General features: G+C 43.8%; 1 protein-coding gene across 1 annotated transcript in view; it reads left to right on the top strand.

Moving 5' to 3' along the window:
- TVP23A (trans-golgi network vesicle protein 23 homolog A) overlaps positions 1-26,217 on the top strand; it is a 35,212-nt gene that overhangs the window by 8,631 nt on the left and 364 nt on the right. Inside the window, exons 3-6 of the mRNA XM_063099148.1 lie at positions 22,047-22,191; positions 22,881-22,970; positions 23,208-23,336; positions 24,815-24,943. Coding sequence (XP_062955218.1) covers positions 22,047-22,191; positions 22,881-22,970; positions 23,208-23,336; positions 24,815-24,943 — 493 coding nt within the window. The remainder of the gene's footprint in view (positions 1-22,046; positions 22,192-22,880; positions 22,971-23,207; positions 23,337-24,814; positions 24,944-26,217) is intronic.

The raw sequence follows: 26,217 nt of genomic DNA, 5'->3' as shown, positions 1-26,217 counted from the left end.
GAGGCGCCTCTCTGGTCAGCAGGCACTTTGCCAGGCTGGGGATGGAGTCGGGTGGTGGTGGCAAGGCCTACCTGCTGGGTTGTGTGCTGGCACCGCAGGGGGGTAGTCTCTGAGGCTCATGGGCCTCTCTGGCTGGGTGCCTCTCTGATCAGCACTTGGCGGGGCTGAGGATGGAGTTGGGTGGCAGTGGTGAGGCCCACCTGCTGGGTCACATGCTGGCACTGCAGGGCTCATGGTCTCTGCAGATCTTGGGCTTCTCCAGCTAGGCACCTCTCTGATTGGTGCACACTTGGTGGGGCTGGGGATGGAGTCGGGTGGCAGTGGCAAGGCCTACCTGCTGGGTCACATGCCGGCACCACAGGGCACATGGTCCCCACAGATCTTGGTGCCTCTCTAATTGGCGCACACTCAGTGGGGCTGGAATGGAGTCAGGCAGCTGTGAAGAGGCCTACTTCAGTGTCTGTGGAACACAGTCATTGCCATGAGCAGGCAATATCAGCACCAGCCTCAGTTTCATAGGCTGTGAAGTCCACAGTCCAGGGAACGCATCTGGTGAGGTCTTCTTTGGTGGTGGCTTAACAGCAACACAGGGGTAGTTTCAGAGGCTGTGAAGTCCACAGTCCAGGGAACGCATCTGGTGAGGTCTTCTTTGGTGGTGGCTTTACAGCAACGCAGGGGTAGTTTCAGAGGCTGTGAAGTCCACAGTCCAGGGAACACATCTGGTGAGGTCTTCTTTGGATGGCTTTACAGCAATGCAGGGGTCTCACATGGCAGAAAATGGTGGAACAGAGAAAGTGGATTCTTAACTGAGGTCTGTGGGTGGGCTTCAGGGGGCCAGGAACCCTCTGAAAACTACTAACTAAGTTTCATATGTGTGTGGTTTTAGGAAAACGATGCAAACTTTATTTGGATTATCAAGTGGGTCCTTGATCTAAAAAAGTTCCAAATTACTATAAGGTGAGAATTTTCATTTGTAAATTCCTATTGAAATGGATTCCAGGTTGACTTTGAAGGGAGGTGATGTTATGGAGGGCCATGTAACAGGAGTCTGGGAAACGGGGTTCACTTCTTCCTTTACCACCTGCTGGCTTTGTGGCTGTGGACAGGTCACCTTACCTAGCTGAGCCTCCATTATTCCCTCTGTAAAATGGGGATAATTGTACTAGCCTGATTTCACCACGTGGTTGCTATATGATTTATAAAGTAAATATTTATCCAACATTTGCTTGGTGCCAGGTGCTGGGCCAAGCCCTGGGAATAGAGATGTGGTCCTGGTTCCAGGTCATTGAGGAGCAGTATTGTGGTGGGGACTTCTAGGGGAGGGCACCTACATGATCAGCAGTGGATGTGATTCCTCAGCCCAGCTGGGGAGGTAGAGGAAATGGTAGCTATGTGTTGTGTTTGTGTTTTTCCTCTCTTTCCTTCCTTCCTTCCAATGTTTTTTATTGTGTTAAAAAAATACAAAATTTACTATCTTAATCATTTTTAATTGTATAGTTCAGCAGTGTCAAGTATATTCACATTGTTGTGAAACAGAACTTTTTCATCTTGCAAAATTGAAACTCTGTACCCATTAAACAACTCTCCTTTCTCCCTTTCCCCCAGCCCCTGGTAACCACCATTCTACTTTCTGTCTCTATGAATTGACAACTCTAGTCACCTGATAAAAGTGGAATTATTTAATATTTGTCTTTTTGTCCTTTTGTGACTGGCTTATCTCATTTAGCATGATGTCCTCAAGGTTCATCCATGTTGTAGCACATGTCAGAATTACTATAAGGTGAGAATTTTCATTTGTAAATTCCTATTGAAATGGATTCCAGGTTGACTTCTTAAGGCTGAATAATATTCCATTGCTTGAAGATACCATGTTTTGTGTGTCCATTCATCATGGACACTTGGATTACGTCCCCCTCTTGGCTATTGTGAATAGTACTGCAATGAGCATGGGTGTGCCAGTATCTCTTTGGGATTCTGCTCTCAATTCTTTTGGCTATGTGCTGAGAAGTGGGATTACTAGATCATATGGTAGTTCTATTTTTAATTTTTTGGAGAACCTCTACTGTTTTCCAAAACAGTTACACCATTTTACAATCTCACCAACAGTGTACAAGGGGTCCAATTTCTCCACATCTTGCCAACACTTGTAATTTATTTATTTTTGATAGTAGCCATCCTAATGGGTATGAGGTGGTATCTCATTGTGGTTCCAATTGGCATTTCCCTAATGACTAGTAATGTTGAGCATCTGTTCATTTGCTTGGTGCTCATTGGTATATCTTCTTTGGTGATATATCTATTTAAGTCCTTTGCCCACTCTTAGTCAGTTTATTTGATTTTTTGCTTTGGGTTCTTTATATATTTTGGATATTAAGCCCTTATCTGATATGTGATTCTCAAATATTTTCTCCCATTCCATAAGTTGCCTTTTTACTCTATTAATTGTGTCCTTTGATGCACAAAAATTTTTAAGTTTGATGTAATTCTGTTTGTCTAATTTTACTTTTGTTGCCTATGCTTTTAGTGCCGTGCTATGTGTGTTTTTAATTGAAACGTAATTCACATACCATAAAATTCACTCTTTTAAAGAGTATAATTCAGTGTGGTTTTTAGTATATTCACAAGGTTGTGCAACCATCACCACTATAGAATTCATCAGCATTCATCTAATTTCCTCTTTATTCCAGAGTTTATCAGACTTCATATAGTTTCATCACCCAAATGAAAACGCTGTGCCCATTAAGCAATTATTTTCTATTTCCCCATCCTCAAGCTCCTGGCAACACTAATCTACTTTCTCTCCCTATGGATTTGCCTATTCTGGACATTTTATATAACTAAAACCTGTTTTAGACAAGGCTCTTGAGAGAAACAGGCTAATAGTATATTTATAATACATAGAAAGAGATTTATTATGAGGGATTAGTTCACAGGATTATGGAGGCTGAGAAGTCCCATGATCTGCCATCCACAAGCTGGAGGCCCAGAAAAGCTGGTGGTGTGGTACCAGTCCAAGCCTGAAGGCCTCAGAACCAGGGGAGCCAATGGTGTAAGTATCAGACTGAATCCAAAGGCCCCAGAACAGGGGGTGCAGTGTGTAAGTCCTGGTCTGAGGCCCTAGGACCAGGATGCTGATGTCTGAGAGTGGGACAAGATGGATATCCCAGCTCAAGCAGACAGAGCAAATTCCTTCTTCCTCTGCTGTTTTGTTTAATTCATGCCCTCAACAGGTTGATGTCCACCACATAGGTGAAGGTGATCTTTTTTTCTCAGTCTACTGGTTCAAATGCTAACCTCTTCTGAAAACACCCTCACAGACACACCCAGAAATAATGTTTTACCAGCTATCTGGGCACCACTTAGCCCAGTCAAATTGACACATAAAATTATACAATATGTGGCCTTTCGTCTGGCTTCTTTGACTTAGCATGATGCTTTCCATGTGTATTAGTTCGGGTCTGTTGCTTATAACAAAATACCTGAAACTGGGTAATTTCTAAAGAAAACAAAATTTATTGCTTACAGTTTCGGAGGCTGGGAAGTCCAAAGTCCAGGGAACACATCTGGTGAAAGCCTTGGTGGTGGTGACAGTGAACCAGAGGTCTCACATGGCAGAAAACAGTGGAGCAGAGAGAGACTAACCTCTCATGTGCTCTTCTCTTAAAGCCCCCAGAACCACGCCACTGACCATCATTTTTAATCCATTCACTACTGCATGGTCCTACAATCCAATCTCCTCCCTAAAGCTCTACCTTTCAATTACCATAATAGGATTTCCCACCCTGAACAGTTACAGTGATGATTTAAGCTTGAGGGAGGTTGGGGGGCAGTCAATCTACATCACCAGGTTTGCTCATGTCTTGGTATTTATCAGAAATTAAGTATTTCATTTCTTTTTATGGCAGGATAATATTCCATTGTATGGATAGACTGCATTTTGTTTATTCATTCATAAGTTGATAGACATTTGAGTTGTTTCTGCTTTTTGGTTCTTATAAATAACTTTGCTATGAATGTTTATGTACATGTTGTGTCACCATATGTTTTCAATTCTCTTGGGCACATGCCTGGGAGTGAAATTGCTGGGCCGTGTGTAACTGTTTTGGCCTGCTGTGTTGCATGTCGACTTTTAGCCAGTGTTGTGGGCTTCCAACCGCCTTGGGGAGTAGGAGTCTGGGCTTCAGCTCAGATAGACCTAGGTTCAGATCTGGATTCCACCACTCCCCAGACAGGTGACTGCACCCCCACAGTGCAGCTATGGGTTTGAGTTGGCAGATCTTCACAGGACACAAATAGGCTTTCATATAAGATGATGTCTCCTCAGTTCTGTAGAAGGATACAAGGCAGGACACAGCATTTTCATACTGTTGGGAGATCCAGCCACTGCCCCATACAGGTCTTTTGGCTGTGTCACCTTCATGGGCTGTGTTTGGCTGCCATGTATGACAGCTGAAGTGCTGGAGTCACTTTGAATCATAGAATTGCTGTCTCTTTCCCATCAACCTTCTCTGTGATCCTGTTTACCTAGGCTCACAGTTCCTCTAACTCAGGGGAAACTAGCAGGCAGATACACCAATCTCATGCATCTTCCAATGCTGTGGGAGATCCAGGTCATTCCCAGGCAGACCTGATGTTAACCCTTTGCTCACAGTAACCTTGAACTTGAGTAGTGACCACAGCACTTTTTGGATTCCTTGTTTTCTCATCTGTAAAGTGGCAAAGATATGGGCCCCTTCCTTGGGTGGTATAAGGAGGACAAAGTGAGATGATGAATGTATATAATGAGGTTAGCAGGGCCCTGACACCCCGTGTAGGCTTTATAAATGGTACCTGCTATTCTGACCATAAGTGTGACTTCCATGGTCTGTCTCTGTGCACAGAGCTAGGGTGGAGGCATGTCCTCAGTTGGAATAGGACATCACACAGGGATTCTCCCTGGATTTGGAAACTGTCCCTCCTATGGAAAGCTATGTTTATGCTTTCAAGGCCCTGTCTTCATAAAATTTCTCTGAACCCAAAGGTCCTGTTTTCCAGCGGATTCCCACTAAGTAGGACAGTTTCCTCCTGCCCCGGACAGATTTCTTGGATCTGATTTTGGTTTCAGGTGTCAGAGCTGGTTTGTTTTCCAGGTTTGGTCAGTGTTTTGGTTGGTCCTTGTTCAGCCCAGTGGGTGTCAAATTGAAAACACTGTCCTCTGGTCCCAGACGCTACAGGAAGTCACATGTTGTGGGGCCAGGTCTTAAGGCAAACATCATATGGAACAAAAACTACCCCTGCAAATCTCTAACTAGCCCATCAAGTAATGTTTTGTCTTTTAAGAGGTCTTCCACGATCAGTTTATTTTCCCATGTTGGATACAAAAGCCATCCTTAAAATGAACTCCACATGTTGTTGGCTACTATTTGGGGGAAGTTATATTAAATGAAAAATAATAATAACAACCACATACTTAGCACTTACTATATGCAGGCACTATTCCAAGTGTTTTACTTAGAATATTTCATTTAATCTGATTATAAACCTATGAGGTAGCACTGTTATTTTGTCAATGTCAGGGTTAAATAAATGTAGACAAAGAGAGAGTTGGGTGATTTTTCAACTGTGACACAGCTATTCACTTGCAAGGAGGGGATTTGAACCCCTAGAATCTAGTTCTAGAGTCTGTATCTTATATGAAAGTACTTCAAATAGTTCATGGAAAGATTTGTATTATCTTTTTTTTGGCAGCCAGCCAGTACAGGGATCCGAACCGGTGATCTTGGTGTTATAACACTGTGCTCTAACCAACTGGGCTAACCAGCCCGCCCTCACAAACTTTTTGAACTACCCTCGTACTGCTCTATGTTTAGATTATTCTCTGATTTTGACTATTCTCTGTCTGTCTTGTTGGTTTAGGAGGGGGCCGGATGCTCACACAAGGAGAGACACTTGGGGATGAATTTTGTGGGAACAGTAGATTCAGGGCCTCCATCTTCTGCTTACCCTGGGGGAATACTTTATATTTTCCTTATGTAAACAAGAGTGCAGATTGCCCCCATTATTTAGAGCGGGGTTTCTCAACTTTGGCACTACTGGCATTTTGGGCTGGACAATCCTTTGTTTTGGGGGGTTGTCCTGTGCATTGTGGGATGTTTAACAGCATCCCTGGCCTCTACCCACTAGATGCCAGTAGCATCCAATCCCCCAGTTGTGACAACCCCAAATATCTTCAGACATTGCCAATGTCCCCTAGGGGCAAAATCTCCTCTGGTTGAGAATGCTGATTTGGATTATTCTCTGTCTGTCTGTCCGGGGTTTGGATCTGCATAAGTTAAATTTGTGTTTGAGAAGACTCAGAGCATTCCTAACACTTCTGTCTGTGACATGGACCCATAGGAAGCTGGAGGGGGTGGGGGACAAGGAGGGAGAGGGGCAAGCGACAGAACAGATGAAAGCTTGGTGACCCCTCATTATTCTCAGGAATCGACATGAGCACATCTCTAACTGCTACACACACACATACACACACACACAAGCACAAAAGCACCCAAGTACATCCCTGTCCTCTGTGTGTTTGGGGAACAAGTCATGTCCCTGGCCCTCTAAAATCTATTTTGAAAATATAGAAATATGACACATAAGCAGGTCCCACCAAGAGCTGATTGTTTAATTTTAAGGAAGGGACATGATTACCAAGGAAAATAACCCACAAAATCAGGGAACTAGACAAATTTCAGTTCTCTTTGATTAAGGTACGGCATTACATATTTTGAAATTAACTCGTTACATTTATAACAGCTCAACTTCCCCTTATTTATATATTTCTTGTTCACATGAAGTTGATTGCATAAGCAGTACCAACAGTAAAATCACTGAGGGGCGATTTATGCTGAACTGTGACCCACACAATCTGGAACCCACACAATCTGGGGACAGGGAGGGGACATTGGTTAAGTTTCTTAATGCTTTACCTTGGATGGCAACTTGACTGTGTGGATGTAGAGTATTTAATTCACCCATTTATTCCGAGGTTGGCACTATTGACATTTGGAGCCAGATCTTTGTCTTTGGGGCTGTCTTGTGCATTGTAGGATGTTTAGTGGCATCTCTGGCCTTGCTCAGTAGATGCCAGTAGGGGTCCCCCAGTTGTGACAACCAAAAGTGTCTCTAGACATTGCTGGGGGGGGGACCCAAAACAACCCCCTCTTTGAGAACCACTGGTTTATTCTTTCATTCATTCATTTATTCATTACATCAATAAAAATCTTCAAGGACCTTTGTGTGCCAAGCACTGTTCTGGGGACTCAGAGAAAACCAGACTGTCTTGCTCCCTGCCCTCATGGAGTGGATGTTTTAAATAGGGAGAAGATAATAAACATTTAAGCACATATCTAAACAAGGTAACTTCAGAGTAAGTGCTACAGATGGGAGTGTGATAAAAAGGGTCCAGGGTCAAGGGGCTTCTTTAGATCAGGGAGGACTCAGAGGAGGCCTCTCCAAGGAGATGCATTTGAATAAGACCCAAATGAGAAGGATGAGGAACCGAGCATGGAGAGATCTGCAAGAAGAGAGTTTGGGTAGAGGCTACAGCATGTGCAAAGATCCTGAGGTGTATTGTAGGGATTGTCAGAACTGGGTCAGGGTGTAGAACGGGGGAGAGGAGGATGAGGAGACACATTTGGAGATTTGGTCAGGGAGGGATCATCTAGGGCTTTGAAGATCCCAATAGAGAATTTGGAATTTTGTCTGCTTTTGGTGGACAGTCTTTGGAGAGGTTTGAGCAGGGGATAGGTGTGATCTGATTGACAGGTGAGACAGCTGTCTGTGACTGCCACGTGGCCTGTAGGGCAGATAGGGAAGCAGTGAGCTGATGAAGGAGGTCAGGGTGAGAGATGCTGGTGGCCTGGACTGGCTCAACTCCAGGGACACACTCAAGAACTTAGCTTGCATTGACTTTTGTCCCAGTCATGCCAGCTGCATGTATGATCGGTAAGGGGATCTTAACCCTTGACTTGGTGTTGTCAGCACCATGTTCTCCCAAGTGAGCTAACCGGCCATCCCAATATAGGGATCCAAACCTGTGACCTTGGTGTTACCAGCACCACACTCTCCCAAATGAGCCACAGGCCAGCCCTTGGGACGTCTGAGATTGGAGAGAGATGGGTGAAAAGGCAGTGGGTCCCAGATGAAGTTGCAGAGTGTATTAGTCTATTTCTGTTGCTTATAAACAGGATACCTGAAACTGGATAATTTGTAAAGAAATGAAATTTATTTCTTACAGTCTTGGAGGCTGTGAAGTCCAAAGTCCAAGGAACATAGCTGGTGAGGGCCTTCTTCTGGCTAGGAACTCTCTACAGCGTCCTGAGTCAGCCAGGGTGTCACATGGCGTGAATGGACTGAAGAAGAATGAGCTGACATTCTCTCTCGCTCTCCTTATAAAGCCATCAGAACCACGCCCATAATTCATTACTCCATGAATGGATCAATGTGTTTACTGGGGGGCAATCCTTACAATCTAATCACCTCTTAAAGGCTCCACTTTTCAAATACTGTAATTGGATTTCACACACTCCTGGCACTATTACAATGGGAGTCAAGTTTCCAAAACATGAACTTTTAAGGGACACATTTGACCCATAGCATTGGGTCTGCATTCCCAGGGGATCTCAATTTCATCAGCATGCCTAGGGAACTCCAACAAATTAATCAAGAGCTGAAACTTCTGGATCTCAAGCTCAATCCCTGAAGATGCTGACTCAGTAGGCATTGAAATGACTCTGGCCATGGGCTGCTGATGTGCCCTGAGTAATATGGCCTGTTTTTCTAGGATGTCCATTTCTGGATAAGTAGAGAATACTTACACTGGTTCAAGTACTTGAATGTGTGTGTGTGTGTGTGTGTGTGTGTGTGTGTGTGTGTGTGTGTGTGTGTGTGTGTGTGTTCACCTTCATTGGGGAGGGGGTAGGTGTTCATAGATTGATGTAAGGCTTAGCTTATAAGGGATGCTGATGATGTTTCTTTAGGTAGAGACCAACTCAGTAACTTGGGGTTGGAGTCCACAGGGAAAGGGTCCCGGGCTGACCCTTCTTCAGTCCTAGGAAGTCCCCTTCATATGTGTGCTCAGCCTTGGGTGTTCCATGCCTGACTGCTCACCCCTCACTTATTATAGGAGCCAGGTGGCTTCCAGAATGACTCAGGAGCAGCCACAAATTGTGTTAATGGATCCTCACATCTTCCATGCATTAAAATGTAAATGTACCTCTTTCCTGGATTTTAAGATACTTTAGGATAGAAATTGTAAAGCAACAGTCAGCCAACTGTATTAGTCTGTTTTCTATTGCTTCTAACAGAAACTTAAAACTGGGTAATTTATAAAGAGATGACATTTATTTCTTACATTTCAGATGCTGGGAAATCCACAGTCCAGGAAACACCTCTGGTGAGGGTCTTCTTGTGGGTGGTGACTCTATAGCAATGCAAGGTATCACATGGCAAATGGCTTGAGCAAGGGGGAGCTAACTTGTTCACTCTCCTTTTAAAGGCATCAGAACCGTACCCGTTGCTGCATGAATGGATCAATCCATTAACAAGGATGCAGTCCTCACAATCTAATCACCTCTCAAAGGCTCCACCTTTCAGTGACTGTAATAGGATCTCCCATCCTCTTAACACTGTTACAGTGGAGATCAAGTTTCCAACACATGAACTTTTGGGGGACACATTTGACCCATGGCACCAACTGACTCACATTGTCTTAGGCCAGAGTGGTATTTTAAATGAATTTGAATTTAAATTTAAAAATTGGAGATCACATTAAACATCTGGATTGCTCAGTGTAGACACATCCACAGAGTCAAAAGGCAGATTGGCAGCTGTCAGGGGCTGAGAGGAGGGGGGAAGATGGAGAGGAACTGCCTAATGGGTACAAGGTTCTAAAGTAATAGAAGTGTTTGGAACAACAGTATGAATTGTTCACTTTAAAATGGTTAATTTTATGTGATGTGATTTTCATCTCAATAAATTATTTCTTTAACAATCTGGATTGCTGGCTTCTTTTGAAAAGCTCTTAGAGCCAAAGGATGGGCTGGAGTTGAGCTGTGGGACCTGCTCCCTCCGGGAGGGCCTGAGCCCTCTCTCAGACAGCCTCGCCCTGTAAGTGCCTGAGTTTGCAAACCCCCAGCATTAGCCCCCCCCAATGATTGTGGGGAGAAAATATTTAAGTAGTTAATTTTAAAATTGAGATATAATTCACATTCCTTAAAATTCACTCCTTTAAAGTATACAATTCAGTGGTTTTTAGAATATTAACAAGGTCACGCAGCCATCACCACTGGTAAATAGCAGGTGCTTGATAACTGTGTGGTTGCTTTAAGCTCAATGTATGACACTTAATATTTCTTAAACAATGTTGAAAATCACTTAAAAACATTTATATGTTGATTAGAAGCTTAACTTTATGTCCTTGGGCAATTTAAACTACAATTTCAAATTTTGCGTCAGTGATTATTTTGAGTACCAAACTAACCTGCAAACAAAAATACACAGCGCAATTACAGAACTTAACTGCTTTCAGTGTGATGTGGAGTTTTAGTGGTTGATGAATCTCAAAATGAATGAACCATAAAATTCAGCCAGAACTTAACTGCTTTCAGTGTGATGTGGAGTTTTAGTGGTTGATGAATCTCAAAATGAACTGTAAAATTCAGCAATAAGATATGTTAAATTGGAAAATAATATTTTCAGTTAATGTCCTTAAAAGGACTTAAAAAAACCTTTTACTTTGAAATAATATCAGACTACAGGAATGTAGCAAGAATAGTCCAAAAAACTGACTTTTACCCTTTACCAGTATTCACCAATTGTTAGCATTTTGCCGTGTGTGTGTGTGTGTGTGTGTGTGTGTGTGTGTGTGTGTGTGTGTGTGTGTGTGTGAGAGAGAGAGAGAGAGAGAGAGAGAGAGAGAGAGAGAGAGAGAGAGAGAGAGAGAGAGAAACTAAGACATTATCTAATCTACAGCTGAGATCCCAATGCCCTTTATAGCAATTTTCTCTCCCAGTTCAAGATCCAATCCAGGATCTCCCACTGCATTTAGTTATTCTGGAGCAATTCATAGCCTTTCTTTATTTTTCAGGACACGAACATTTTTGAAGAGTAAAATCCAGCTATTTTGAAGAATCGACCTTAACTTGTGCCTGTCTGATATTTCTCATGATTAGATCCAGGTTACGGTTCTTGGCAGAGATACTGCAGAAATGATGCTGTGTCCTAAAGGACATTTTCTTTTTTTGAGCTGTCTCTACTAAAGGTGGCCCAGAAATGGCACGTTTTTGCCCTCTACCACCTCTCACCTGCGATCCCAGCCCCCAGATTTAATTCTCTTCACCACTTAAAGAACCCAGGACTCCATAGAAAGAGTTGATTCCAGGTATTGAGGCAGAGACAAGCCAGACTGGATCTGGAACGTGCTTTTGTTGCCAGAAAGCAGAAATACTTTTAAAAATGTCACGGGATGTTCTAAAGAATACATAAACCAGATTAGCAGGCCAGGTTGTGGTAGTGATTCAGTATTTGCTGAATGAATGAATGTGATTTCATTCAATTATCCAATTAAATGACCTTTAAGTTAGGCTTTACAACTGATGGCCTTTGTTTCTAAAATGCCATACATCTTAAGGCACACTGGTTCAATTATAGCCCTTGGGAGGTAGGGGTGCGGAATAAACAGCATATTAAGTATTTACAGCCATTAGTGGAAGCATTCTGATTCCAAAAACATTAAAATGGTCAAAAATAATGCAAGGAAAGACAGGATTCTCTCCATTTTGCAGATGAGGAAACTAAATTTCCCAAAAGCCAGGTAACAGACACAAGCTAATATTTGTTAGTGTTTTTCCTTTTTCTTTTTTATCATTTTATTAAATTTCTTTTTTCTTAATTGACACACAATAACTGAATGTATTTATAGGGTACTTTGTGATATTTGGGTACTGTATACAATATGCAATGATCAAATCAGGGTGATTAGCATATCCATAACCTCAAGTAATTAGTCATTTCCTTGTGTTGGGAACATTCAAAATCCTCTCCACTAGCTATTTGAAATTACACAATAAATTGTTATAAACTGCAGTCTCCCTTTGGGGTTATAGAACACTAGAGCTTATTCTTCCATTCTAGCTGCAATTTTGAATCCATTGATCACCCTTTCCCTATTCTCCCTCCCCACCCCCCACCTTTCCAGTCTCTAGTAACCACTATTCTACTGTCTACTTCTATGAGATCAACTTTTTAAACATAAGCTAATATTTGATGCCTTCAGATCCTGCCCAGTTTCTAGTGCAATCTAGTGGCTCTTCAGGAAGAAAAGCACACAAATGGGTGAATTCTACTTTCTACTTCCAGTGGGGCAGCCCCTCCTCAGGCAGACACAGACCAGGGCATGAAGCTGGTGAGTGGAGCATGCGCCACATTTCATTCCCCCCAAGTGCCCTCATGCAGTGCACCACGTGCATGAGTAATTGTTTCTTTGACTCTGAGCAGTTCACATCACCTCTCTGAGCACCAATGTCCTCATCTGTAAAATAGCTCAGTGTCCCCTTCCTACCTTATTTTCTTTAGGCTCATGTATCCCAAGGCAGGTATGATGGGTTGAATTGTGTCCTCCAAAAAAGATATGTTGAAATCCTAACCCCCTCAAAACGTCACCTTATTTGGAAATAGGGTCTTTGCAGATGTAATTAACAAATCTTTTTTTTTTTTTTTTTTGGGTGGTGGTGGCTGGCCATTATGGGGATCTGAACCAGTGACCTCGGCTGAGCTCTGACCCACTGAGCTAACCAGCCAGCCCTGTGGGTGTCATTAAGTTAAGATGAGGTCATACTGGAGTAGGTGGGCCCTACTCCAATATAACTGGGATCCTTATAAGAAGATATCGTGTGAAGACAGAGACAGGGAAATGCCATGTGACAACAGAGGCTGAGATTGGAGTGATGCATCCAAGAGCCAAGCAACACTAAGGGCTGCCGGTGTCATCAAAAGCTAGGAGACAGGCACGGGACGGATTCTCCCTCAGCCTCCAGAGGAACCAACCCTGCTGACACCTTGATTTTGGACTTCTGGCCTGGAGAACTGTGAGAGAATACATTTCTGTTGTTGTAAGCCACCCATTCTGTGCTTACAGCAGCCCTGGGAAGCAAATCCAGCAGATGACTGCTTCTCTCCCCACCCTGGACTGGCAGCATCATCACCTGTGACCTCTAAGGCCCCACCCTAGACCTCCTAAAGCAGGATCTCCCTGTGACACCACCCCAGGTAGTTTGCATGTGGAGAAGCTCTGAGCTATGCAAAGGGAAGATGGTGGAATGATACTCCCCAGTCCAAATGCATTACTATTTTTCATCCAAGTTGGCATTTACTGAACACTTGCTGCCCACCAAGTGGTATCCTAAGCCCTTTATGTGCATCATTATCCTCACGTAACTTTCCCAGCAGCTTCATGAGGTCAGTACCAGTGTGTATGGCCCCGCAGGGGTGCCCTGCGCTACTTCAAGGAACATGCTTCACACAGACTATGATTGAATGGTGCCCCCTGGGGTTGTGCAGCACACAGCTCTGACTCATCCCATTTTACAGATGAGGAAACTGGGGCACAGAGAGGTTAAGTCACTTGCCCGAGATCACACAGGTCCTGGAGCTGGGGCTTGAATCTGGACAACTGGCAAGTTCAGAGTCAGAACGTGTACCTGGAATCCTCCACTCACTGCTGCCCGCACTGCTGCCTTCTTTCTAAAGGACAGCCAGTGAAGTCGGGTCTCTCTTTTCCTTATTTCTGTCTTTTTCTTAAATTGGGGTCAAATATACAAAACATAAAATTGACCATTTAAATTATTTTAAAGTGCGTAGTTCAACGGCATGTGTGACATTCACAATGTTGTGCAAGCTTTACCACTAATTTCAGAACATTTTCGTCACCCCAAAAGGAAACCCTGCATCCACTCAGCAGTTAGTCTCCATTCCTCTGTCCCTCCAGCCAGTGGCGTCTGCTTTCTGTTTCTATAGATTTGCCTGTTCTGCACATTTCATATAAATGGAATCATACAACACCCTTTTGTGTCCATCTGTTTTTGCTTAGCATAATATTTTCAGGGTTCAACCACATCGTAGTATCAGCACTTCATTCCTTTTTTACTTTATTTTATTTTATTTTTTATTTTTTTAAAAAGATGACTGGTAAGGGGATCTTAACCTGTGGCCTTGGTGTTATCAGTACCAAGTGTGTTATCTTCCAAGTGAGCCACGGGCCAGCCCTCTTTTTTATTTTTATTGTAAAATATGCACAGAATAAAATTGACCATTTTAACCATTTTCAAGTGTGTGGTTCAGTGGCATTAATTACATTCACATTGCTGTGCAGCCGTCACCACCATCAGTCTTCAAAAGTTTTTCATCATCCAAAGTTGAAACTCTACCCCTTAAACACTAACTCCCCACCCCTAGTGCTTGGTAGCCACCATTCCACTTTCTGTCCGTATGACTGACTATTCTGGGTACCTCACGTAAGTGGGATCATGCAATATCTGTCCTTTTGTGCCTGGTCTCTTTCACTTTGAATCATGTTTTCAAGATTTGTCCAATTGTAGCATGTGTCAGAATTTCAGTCCTTTTTATGGCTGAATAATGGCCTAGCGTATGGACAGACTGCATTTTTGTTAGTTGGTGGACATTTGGGATCTTTCCACTTTTGGCAGTTGTGAATAATTCTGCTATGAATATTTATGTACAAGTTTTTTTTTTTCTTTTTTTCTTTTGAATACCTGATTCTTTGGGGCCATTTCTTTGAAACTCTGGAGCTTTAGCTAAAAGATCTGGTCCACAAGTCTGGCAGCATGGGGGAGTGGATGAAGGGGCTGTCTCTGGGCTGTGCTGTGAATCCACCTGGATGCTGACTCTTCTGCAGCCGGGAGGTAGAAGGTTAGGATCCGCACACGGGCCAGCCTGGGCCAAGCCTCCAGGGGCCCACCGACTTGTCCCCGTGGGCTCACACTTCCATTCTGACGCCAAGCAGACTCAGACTCTAAAGTTGGGATGTCTCTTTAAAAAGAAATAAAGAACAGAAACAAGAGGGAAAAACTGTGGTGACCAGAGGGAAGTCTGCTTTTTAAATTTACTTCCACACGCAAACCTCCATCGTGTTGACCTTTGGATGGAAACTATGAGCACTTAGCAGTGAGCATCTGCTCAGACATCCCGACAGTCCAAACCCTTGCCCGGCCTGGGCTCAGGTGCCAGAGGAGTGGGAGGACATGCTGGCTTTTGAAGCAAGAAACCGGAATCGGAAGGATAATGGAGTTAATGTTGCATCTCGGTCATTCGAGAGAAGAAAAATCAGATTCGGCTCAGATGGCTCATCCCCTGGGTTAGTGCAGGTCCCAAGAGGTTCTGAAGGGTTTGTAGGGACCTCTGCTTTTTTAGGCTTGGGTTCCTTAAGTCCCTTTCTGCTTTATTCCTGGAACTGAGTTTATCTTGGAAATGGAATAGGGGAGGGCTGCTCAGTTGTCACATGCATACAAATTTCCTGGGGGTCTTGTTAAAATAGAAGCTTCTGGCTCAGGAGGTCTGGGATGTGGCTGCAGATCCTGCTTTTCTAACAAGCTCCCACGGGACATGTGGAGGAGCTATTGGATGAGAAGTGACTGAGCATGGACAACCTCCCTTCACTTCCTGAGCAAACGTCATCTCAGCTGTCTCCCCGTGGCACGTTGGGTGCCCCTTCCTCCCAGCCTTTGTGGTGGCATGCCATTGTTAGCAGAGAAGCCACCTGGGTGTGAGTGGGTGTCAGGACTAAAAAAAATAGATAGCAACACCCTACTCATTTTTAACAATGGGGAAAAACATCAGTCTAACAAAGGTCATCCAAAAAGAGCATCACTGATCAAGGGTTTTTCTCTTCCTTCCATTCTCAAAAATCTTGACCATTGATGAGTCAGACAGTGATTAGAAGACTTACTCTTCAGGACTCCCTCTGGTCTGGCATCGTAGGTATTTTATTTCCCAGAAGCCTCAGACATCTGAGTTAAATGTTATTCTCCCATTGTACAGATAGGTAAGGTGAGGCTCACAGTGATTTAGTGCATTGTCTGGGGCTGATACCCAGCAAGGATGGAGCAGGAATGTGGACCCAAGCTCTCTGGCTTTCAGTGCACCAGACTGTCCAGGTGGGGGTGGGCTGGGCATTTGTACTCCGTACAGGGGTGGCCAGTTTTTAGCAAAGGAACTGGTAAGCCCAGATGACAGGACCTGCTTTCTGGAATTTTCTTTATGCATCCAGCTGTCATGGCCAGTTACTCAATTGGGGATTTTTAGGTCTGAATTTTTTTTTGACCGCAGATGAGCCACTAGGCACCCAGAATATCAACCCGTGGACTTGGTTTATTCTGAAGGGCCTCTTGCCTCAATGCAAAGTGGAGGCTGCTTCTGAAGACTTTTTTGTTTTTCTACTTTTTAATTCAAATTTACAGAAAAAGTACAGAGAACAAGGAACCTGATTTTCTCATTAACCCATAAATAGCACAAAGTCGGCCTAATTTATCTTCTTCCCCCTCCCCCCCCGATTATTTTGAAGCGCATTTTAGACATCATCTGAGATGCTTTTTATAGTGACAAAGTAAACTGAGAAGGAGAGAGCCTTCCCTCAGACCTTTGCCACCCAGAGAAGCAGAAAGCTTTCCAGAGTGTCTGAAGGATGACAGCGAATTTAAATCTGATGTTTGATGAAGAATTCAAGCTGCAGACACTCTTATAAAACCAGAATGCAGTTTTCAAAGTAATTGAAACAAATGAAGGGCATCTTTTAAAGATATTGTTAGATCACTGCTGAATTTAGGATGTGCAGATCCCCATATCAGCCAGCCAGCAAAACAAACAAACAAAAAGAAAACAACAGAAATTTAGGATGCAATATCAACATTTTTGCCTCAAATCAAACCTGCTTTAGAAGTTTGTGGAAGGGGATATATGTGCCTGTGGATGTTGTCCCTCTCCCTGGTTTATTTTATCTCCTTTTCCAGATGGAGCCCCCCACCCTCCAACCTGTGTCCATTCATTCACTTTTACAATCTTTGGCTCTGTTTTTTGTGTTTTGTTTTGTTTTGTTTGTTTTTCACAGCTGGCTGGTACAGGAATCCAAACTCGTGACCTTGGTGTTATTTAACTGTTTTTTAGAGCAGTTTTAAGTTTACAGAAAAATTGAGCTGAAAATACAGAGTTCCCATAAGCCCCTCCCCACGCCTCAATTTTCTCTATTATTAACGTCGTGCATCAGTGTGGCACATTTGTTACAACTAATGAACCAATACATTATTATTAACTCAAGTTTGTAGTTTACATAAGGGCTTACTCTTGGTGCTGTACATTCTGTGGGTTTGGACCCATGTGTGATGACATGTAACCAGTTTCACTGTCCTAAAAACCCTCTATTCATCCCTCTCTTCACCCCCCCTTGAACCCCTGGCAAGCACTGAGTTTTTTAGTCGCCATCGTTTGCCTTTTCCAGGATGTTGTGCAGTTGGAACCACCCAGTGCAGAGCCTTTTCAGACTGGCTTCTTTCACCTGGCAATATGCATTCGAGATTCCTCCCTGCCTTTTTGTGGCTTGGTTGCTCATTTCTTTTTAGCACTGAATAATGTTCCCATGTTGGAGGAGCCACAGTTTATCCATTCTTGTTGAAGGACTGCTTGGTTGCTTCTGAGTTTTGGCGATGTGCATAAAGCTGCTATAAACATTTGTGTGTTGCTTGTTGTGCAGATATAAATTTTCAGCTCCTTTGGGTAAATACTGAGAGAGGGATTGCTGGATTTTATCACATATATACTTTTTGGAGTGACTTGCAATGATCCGTCTTTGGTCAGTGGCTTTTTGAACAGGTATTTTTGTTGTTGTTGTTGAGGTTGTAGGGGCCAAAGGAAGACTTCTCCTTCAACCCCCCGAAGGTTCTCTGAAAAATCAACCACAGAGATTAATATAAAGAAAGGGCATAACAAATTTTATTATTTAATGTGCTGGGAGGAGGTAATGCACAGGGGAATCACAAGAGAGTAATTTCCCAATTTCCCCCCCAGAGTACAGAGCTTATATGCCTTTCTTCATAGGGAAAGGGGCGATGGGGGTGTAGGGGTAAATGATTTTTAGGGAAACTCAATGGGCCTGGAGAACACACAATGGTCTGGAACAAAGTCTATTTGCCCCACAGACAATGACTAGTAAATGATTCTTTTCAAAATATAGAATGGGACCAAAATAGAAGACAAAGGTCTGTCACAAAAGCTTGTCCAGGTGCCTCAACAGATTGAAGTCTTCCTTCCTGTGATACGAGTTAAGTTAATGAAGACTCAGGGAAAGGACCAGAGCTTAGGCAGATGAGGGAACAGCTGCTCCTGTGCTTTGGAGAGTGACAGGATGGAGAGGCCCAGAGGCGGCTGCTTTATTCCAGCATGCCAAAGCATCATATTTTGGGGTAACAGCCTCTGAGCCCCAACAAGGTGTAGCATTCAGAAAGTGCAGTAATTGTAAGGGTATGGTTTGATGAATTTTTATGTGCATTTGAGATGAAGATACAGAACATCCCCAGCACCCACGGAGCACCCTTGTGCCCAGTCTCAGTCACTTCCCATATCACCCAACCCCAGAGATAACACTATCCTGACTTCTAGCACAATCCTTGCATCTGCCAGTCAGGCAGCGATCACCACACAGCTTTTGAAAGCAGATTGTTTTTGGCAGATGCTAGCAGTTAGGGGCAGTTTGCTTCATTTCGGTTTGTGGAGCCTAATTTCATCACCAAATCGTTCTCGCTGGTCTGGAGCAGGGGATGGCACACTTTCTGGGTAAATATTTTTGGCTTTGCAGGCCCACGACTGTGTGTGGCTGTGTTCCAATAAAACTTCATATATAAAAACAGGTGGTGGGCCAGATTTGGCCTTTGCAGTGCAGTTAGTTGAACACAGTGGTATGGATTGAATGTGTCCCCCAAAGGTTCATGTATTGGAAACTTAATCCCCACTGTGACAGTGTTAAGAGGGTGAGAAATCCTATTGTGGTCATTAAAAGGTAGGGCCTTTAGGAGGTGATTGGATTGTGAGGACTGTGCCCTTGTGAATGGGTTGATCCATTCATGGAGTAACGGGTGTGGTTCTGATGGCTTCATAAGGAGAGCCAGTGAGAAGCTTAGCTCTCTTACTCAAGCCATTTGCCATGTGACACCCTGCCACACCCAGGTATTTTGTTAGAAGCAACAGAAAGCGGACTAATACACCAGGTATAGGGCTGTGCTTTTCCTTTGTAAAATTCGTGTCCAGGTCCTACCCCACATCTGAGTCTGTGTGTCCTGTGCACAGTGTAGGACCTCCTCAGGTGACTTTCATGCACATTCTACGTTGAGAACCTACTGTGCTTCCGTCCAGGGAGGAAGACAGCAGGTGTCCCAGGCCCCAGACTGTGAAAATGAATTTACCAACAGAGGAAACTTGAACAAAAGTCCACCAAGTTTCTCCTCACCTTGACAACACTTTAATTGTAATTTCATTCCCCCCTTTCAACATCAGTGGCATTTTCTCTCTTCCTTGAGATAATAAGCTTCTTACCTGGACAGTGGACAGAGAAGCACTGGACGCTGAGTGGAAAATACTACCTCTTACAGTTGAGCATGAAGAAGGTTCATCTGGGGGAATATGGGGAGATCAGGAGTCTTGGGGGATCCCCACAGAGATGAAAAGCAGGGCCCTCAGGAGTGAGAGAGAGAAAGTTGTGGTCAGATGGGGAATTTTGCAGTTTGGCTGCTAGGGGGTAGAACCATTTCGTGTGATGCTGGGGGCTGCGATGGTGACAGCTGTGCACAATCACTGAGCATGGGATGTGTTTCAAGACATTCTGTGTACCGTGCTCCCTTGACCTTTTCAGTCTCCTAGGACATGGCTCTTGTTGGCATTCCCATTTTACAGAAGGGGAGACCGAAGCATCAAGAGGTTACACGGGATAGGGAAGGCCATGGAGCTACTCAGAGGTTGGAGCCAGGATGGAGACCCTGGCAGTCTGGTGCCCAAGCCCATGTGGCTCATAACCCCTGGGCCGATGGCCGCTCGGGGCAACCTCCTAGGTGAGTGTGTGGGAGGGTGGAGTTAGAAACCAGCAACACTGAGCAAACTCCTGATGTGGACCGGATGAGGATTTGGAAGGTGCTGAGAGAGCCACCTATATAAAACAGGATTAAAGCAATATTTGAAAATGCAAGGTCATCCTATTCTACTTGCTTTGGGTTTGTTTGAATAATAATAATAATAATAATAATAATAATAATAATAATAATAATAATACCTTCCGTTATGAATTAAGGAAACCATTTAACAGGACCTAGCTAAGTAGAAGCATTCAGCAACTGGAATTTTTCCTACATTTTATGTCAGGAAAACCACAGCCAAACAGACAAAAAGTGGGTGGGCAGATGATTTATTCAAACACATTTAACTTCCAGGTTTTATCCTGGGTCAGTGTACATTTGGGCAACTCTGACATCTTTTAAGATTTCTCTATGTATTTTTAACATCTATATTGTTTTACATCTACATTGTTCTACAAAGAGGACAGATGTTCCCAGTGATCCTAATTGACTCGATTACAAGGTTCCACACAACCAGTAGATTTGCCGAGAATCTTAAATGCTAGGTGCTATTGTGGATATAAAAATATCTCCTTACGCATGGTCTCTGCCCTTAACTTTCAGTCATTGGAAGAGGATTCATGTATCTTCAGGGGCAAGGGACACCATTGTATTAAGACAGTTAGTTGAAAAATTCCCAATAAGGTTTAAGGCAACAAGGGTATAAGAGACTCCCAGGAGTCTTATCTTCTGGAACATTCCAAGCACAGATGAAAACGGTTCTGTAGAACAGCTGGTGCTTTGCCACAGTCCCTTTTCCTTCCTTTGGGGCATCAGGAGTAAATGCAAAAAAGTCACTATTATTTCTGCTTCTGAATCTTAGTTACTGTTCCCTTGGGAGTCAGAAACCCCGCAGTTGTATAGGAGGTTCCAGCTTGCTTATTGTGACCCCGTTTGTTCTTGGGGAGAACATGCAGGCTCTCTCCCCCTGCAGTTCTGCCTTCCCCATCTTTGGCCACCCTGTTCTGTCTCTCATTTTAAAAAGCCCACGATATTTTGCAACTCTGATCCAGAGGTTGCAAGCTGACAGCTTGCAGGCTGGTAAGAAACATAGGCTGCAATGTCCAAATAATCTGTTGTCATCATTTAAAAATCAGCCACTGCAAGTCTGGATTTCTGTCTGCTTGTGAAAATATCAGACCTGAGGGAACTGGGTCTGGGCGCACAGTTGCCTGGAGCCGGGAAGAGTCGCCTCCCCTCCTGGGAGACCTGTCCTCCCTCCCTACTTGTCCCTAGCACCGAGGTGGGGTTTTAATTGCCATCCATCCTTGGGCTTACGCTATTGCTTTCTTGATCGTGGTTGCGTCTTGTTCTCTACTTGTGAGCCCTATAGAAATTGGGATATCACACAAAGAAATGGTGCCACTCACTACTGAGCAATGACAAGTTGGACCTGCCATTCACAGGTCACCATCATTTCCCTCTGTCCAGGAACATGCACTCCCCGATGGCATGAGACTTCTGCTCGTGGGCTGCTCATGTGCCGTGGGCTCAGTTGGGAATAACCCAACCTTTACCTTTAGGGAACTGGTCATTGTCGCTGCTAGGTGGGAAGGCAGGGGTTATGATCGCTGTCAAATTTCACTTCAAAGGTGATCTTGTTTCGAAGAGGGTGAGTGATATTTTGAGTCAAATTAGGGGAAAGTACTGGATTCTTCGAGGGTGAGAAAAAAATTGCTAACCTAATAGTGTCTGTTTCAGGACGGCAGACTTGGCCATGTGTCCTCAGGGCTGCAGCATGGCTGAGTTTCGACTTGAAATGTACCGTAGAGAACATTCCACTGAGTGCTGCCAATGCCCAGGAAAGCCTGAAACAGTGGCGTGGAAGCAGTGACCGCCCTTCTGGTTCTTTCCTAGACATCCCCTGGCCACCTTTTTCCACCTGTTTTTCCGAGTGAGCGCCATTGTCACCTATGTGTGCTGTGACTGGTTCAGCAGGAGCTTTGTGGGCTGCTTTGTCACTGTGCTTCTCCTGCTGTCCTTCGACTTCTGGTCTGTGAAGGTAAGGCCCCTTTCCCCTGTGATGTCGCCATTCCCGAAGCATGTGGGCTTTGCTCCCAGATGGTGGCATTCCCGATACATGTGGGCCCAAGATGTACTTTGGTTTAAACTGCTGATACATACGAGTTCTTAAGAGTACTGAGCCAGCGTCACTCAAAATTAGAGGAGGAAAAATGCATTGTTTACTTTACTGTTTAATAAATGGCTCTGGATATCATTGTCAAGGTTACACATAGGTACATAGTGAGGGTGACAACAACCCCACACAACTTTGGAGTTTTCATTAAATTTACATATGATATAATATAATATATATAAGTGATATATTTTAAACACATATAGTATGAAAAATATACATTTAAAACATATATAGTATGAAAATATATATATGGGGGAGAGTCTATCACTTTTTAAAATAAGCTTAGTTAAAAATTCAGAGTGGGCTGGCTGGTTAGCTCAGTTGGTTAGAGGGTTTGGATCAAGGGTTTGGATCTCCTTACCAGCAGCTGCAAAAAAAAAAAAAGAAAAAAAAATTAGAAGCCTCTAAAACTGGTTTGGAGAAACCACTACAGTTCAATGCCCTTTTTCTTTCAGCACAAGTTTGACATGAATTGGTGACTTTATTTATCAATAAAATGACTATGACTCCTTGCCTATGGCATGCTTATGGTCATTGTCCATTTTCCTCAGAATGTAACCGGAAGACTCATGGTGGGCCTTCGATGGTGGAACCAGATAGACGAAGATGGGAAAAGCCACTGGATTTTTGAAGCCAGAAAGGTATTTTCCATGGCGAGCTGAGCTAACTAGCACTGGGAAGACAGCTGTGAAGTTCACGTGTGTTCCTGCCGTGTTTTGGGCACATCTGACTCCCACCCTACACGAAATCCACTGCCACCGGCACTCCATTGAAACCTGCACATAGCAAAAGTGCATGTAGAAGAAACAAAAACTATAGCATGCTTGCGTGTAACCATTTTCACTGGTCTTGGAAACTAAATTGCTTTCCTGCAACAGGTCTCTCCAAATCACATGGCAGCCACAGAAGCTGAAGCGCGCATCTTCTGGCTTGGCCTCATTATCTGCCCGATGATTTGGATTGTGTTCTTTTTCAGTACCTTGTTTTCCTTGAAGCTAAAGTGGCTGGTAAGGCAACACCTGGACTTTGATGTTGCTTTTGACATTTCTACAAACCAGTAGTGGGAGGAGTGGGTTTTTGTTGTTATTATGGATTGACATGTGGGTTGTAATAGCTTTCTTTCTTTTTTTTAAAAATGACCAGTAAGGGGATCTTAACCCTTGACTTGGTGTTGTCAGCACCCTGCTCTCCCAAGTAGCTAACCAGCCATCCCTATAGAGGGATCTGAACCCATGGCCTTGGCGATATCGGCACCACACTCTCCCAAGTAAGCCACGGGCCATCCCTTAAAATTGGCACCCTTTTTTTTTTTGTTTATAGTTTTCAAATGTGGCTACTAGAAAATTTATTCTTTTTTTCTTTTTTCTATTTTGGTGGCTGGCTGGCACAGGTATCGAACCCTGGACATTGGTGTTATCAGCACCATGCTCTAACCCACTGAGCTAACCAGCCAGCCCCTAGCTTTCTTGAGATATCATTCACACACCATACAATTCACCCATTTCAAGTGTACAATTCAATGGCTTCTAGTATAGTCACAGAGTTGTGCAACCATCACCACAATCAATTTTAGGATATTTTCATCACCACAAAAAGAAACACTGTACCCCTTAGCTATCATCCCACTATGTCCTTGTTCCCCCCAACCCTGATACCCACTAATATTTCTGTCTCTACAGATTTGCCTATTCTGGATATATCATGTAAATGAAATCATACAGTATGTGACATTTTGTGACTGGCTGCTTTTGCTTAGCATGTTTTCAAGGTTCATCCATGTTGTAGAGTATATCAGTGTTCTTCTTTTCATGGCTGAGTAATATTCCATTGTATGGATATGCCCCATTTTCCATTCATTCATTGATGGACATTTGGTAGTTTCCATCTTTTGGTTCTTATGGTGAATAATACTGATAAAAAAGGAGTTTTTTAAAAAAGCATATGACATCTTACCTTGGACAGGGAGTGCTTCCTACGTAGGAATAAACTAGCCTCAGAGTTCTGAAGTTTTATTTTGGAGAAATCCTATTTCTTTGCCATGATCTAGTCCGCTGAATGAGAAAATAAAATATTGGTAGACTGCATAAGCAACATTGTAATTAAAAAGTGTGGGAAGGATCGCTGGTTAACTCACTTGTGTAAACCAAGGTCAAGGGTTCAGATCCCTGTACTGGCCAGCTGCCAAAAAAAAAAAAAAGAAACTGTGGGCTCTGGAGTCTGGATCCTGGCTCGATGATGCACCAGCTCTTGACCTTGGGCAGCTTTCATTTCTCTCTGCTTCAATTTCCTCCCTGTAAAATGGGATGAATAGGTACCAGCCTCTCAGGTCAGGGGGTTGTTGATGAAGAGGAATCACGAGCATTTGTAAGTGCTCAGAAAAGGTTGGCCATGACTATTAGCTAGTCCAGAGGCACTTCTGCTTGGTTTGAGAGGAACATTTCCATAAATGCTCTTAGAGAGTCACCTTCACTTTGTCTGAGCACAGGCCCTCGTGATCGCTGGGATTTCTCTCCAAGCCGCGAACCTATATGGCTACATCCTTTGTAAGATGGGAGGCGAGAGTGACATCAGCAGAGTCACCGCCAGTTTTCTGTCCCAGACGGTGTTCCAGACGGTGAGTTACTGAGTTCTAGCTCCTGGGCCACCACGCTCCAGAGGCTCAAAGTAGAGACCTGTTGGCAACTGCAGTCTGTAACGCTGTCCACATCTGTCAGGCTGCCGTGTTTTGTTTTTAATAGTAAAACACCCATAAAATTTACCATTTTAACCATTTTAAAGTGTACGGTTCTGTGGCACTAAGTGCATTCACACTGTCTTGCAGCCATCACCACCATCCAGCTCCAGAACGTTTTCCTCTTCCCAAACTGCAACTGTAGCCGTTAAACACCAGCTCCCCCTTCCCCTCCCCCAGCCCCGACACCCACCCTTCTACTTTCTGTTTCTGTGGATTTGACTCCTCTGGGGACCTCTTATAAATGCATCCTATAGTATTTGACCTTTTGTGATTGCCGCTGTTTTAAGACATTTTTTAAAATTATAGAATTAAAGAATCAGTTTTTTTTTTTTTTTTTAACTTAGTAGATATTTCTAGAAGTGAGAAATAGGTATCTTTTATATTTGACCAGGGTCATCTGAAATGGTTGGAACCATCTTAAAAATTGAACAGTGCTGGTTTCTGCTGAGACATCAAGTAGCCAGTTCTGCAGGTTTTCCATACTTTTGTGAGTTTGCTCTGGCCTCGAATCAGCAGAATCAGCCCACTCCTTTGTAAAGACAGAGCTATGGTTGACTTTTCCCCTTGCGGTCCTGCCAGGTGACTTTCAGAAGCCTGGCCTTGAGGGGCTGGAGATACACCAGCGTTAGGTGAGAAATGTAGCCAGGCTGTGCCTGAGGTCTGGGTGGGCTTCCCCGTGCCCTGTGGGGGCCGGGTGCGTAGCCAGGCAGGAACCAGACTGCACTGGGCCTGCCCCAGGGCTCTGTGGCCTCAGGGCTTTTTGGAGGAGTCCCACTTTCCTCACACTGAACACGTGCAAATCCTACCTTATGTGCAGGCAGAAAGGGGAGGGGAGCGGGAATGAGCCTGGGAGGGAAAGAACAAGGGGATTTGCCCACCCTTCCACTTTTCTGCCCCAGAATGGGGTAGAAAACAGGAATTTACTCTCCCCTCAGCTGGTCTCAGTTCCTGTGTGTCTCAAATACATGGTGAGCATCTCACAGCAACGAGGATGACTCTACAGTTTACATCTGTTTCTCTTTTAGGTAATTTTAAAAAACCTGAAAATTGTTTTGTATGTAACACTGGAAATTCCTGGATATACTGAACACATATTGTTACTGGGCGGGGTATATACACAGACTACAAGTTCTGTCTTATATGGGTGATTTAAA

This window comes from Cynocephalus volans, chromosome 6 (genome assembly GCF_027409185.1).
Source record: "Cynocephalus volans isolate mCynVol1 chromosome 6, mCynVol1.pri, whole genome shotgun sequence".
Lineage (NCBI taxonomy): Eukaryota > Metazoa > Chordata > Mammalia > Dermoptera > Cynocephalidae > Cynocephalus > Cynocephalus volans.
The sequence above is the reverse complement of the archived record's forward strand: the minus strand, read 5'-3'. Positions and strand labels throughout refer to the sequence as shown.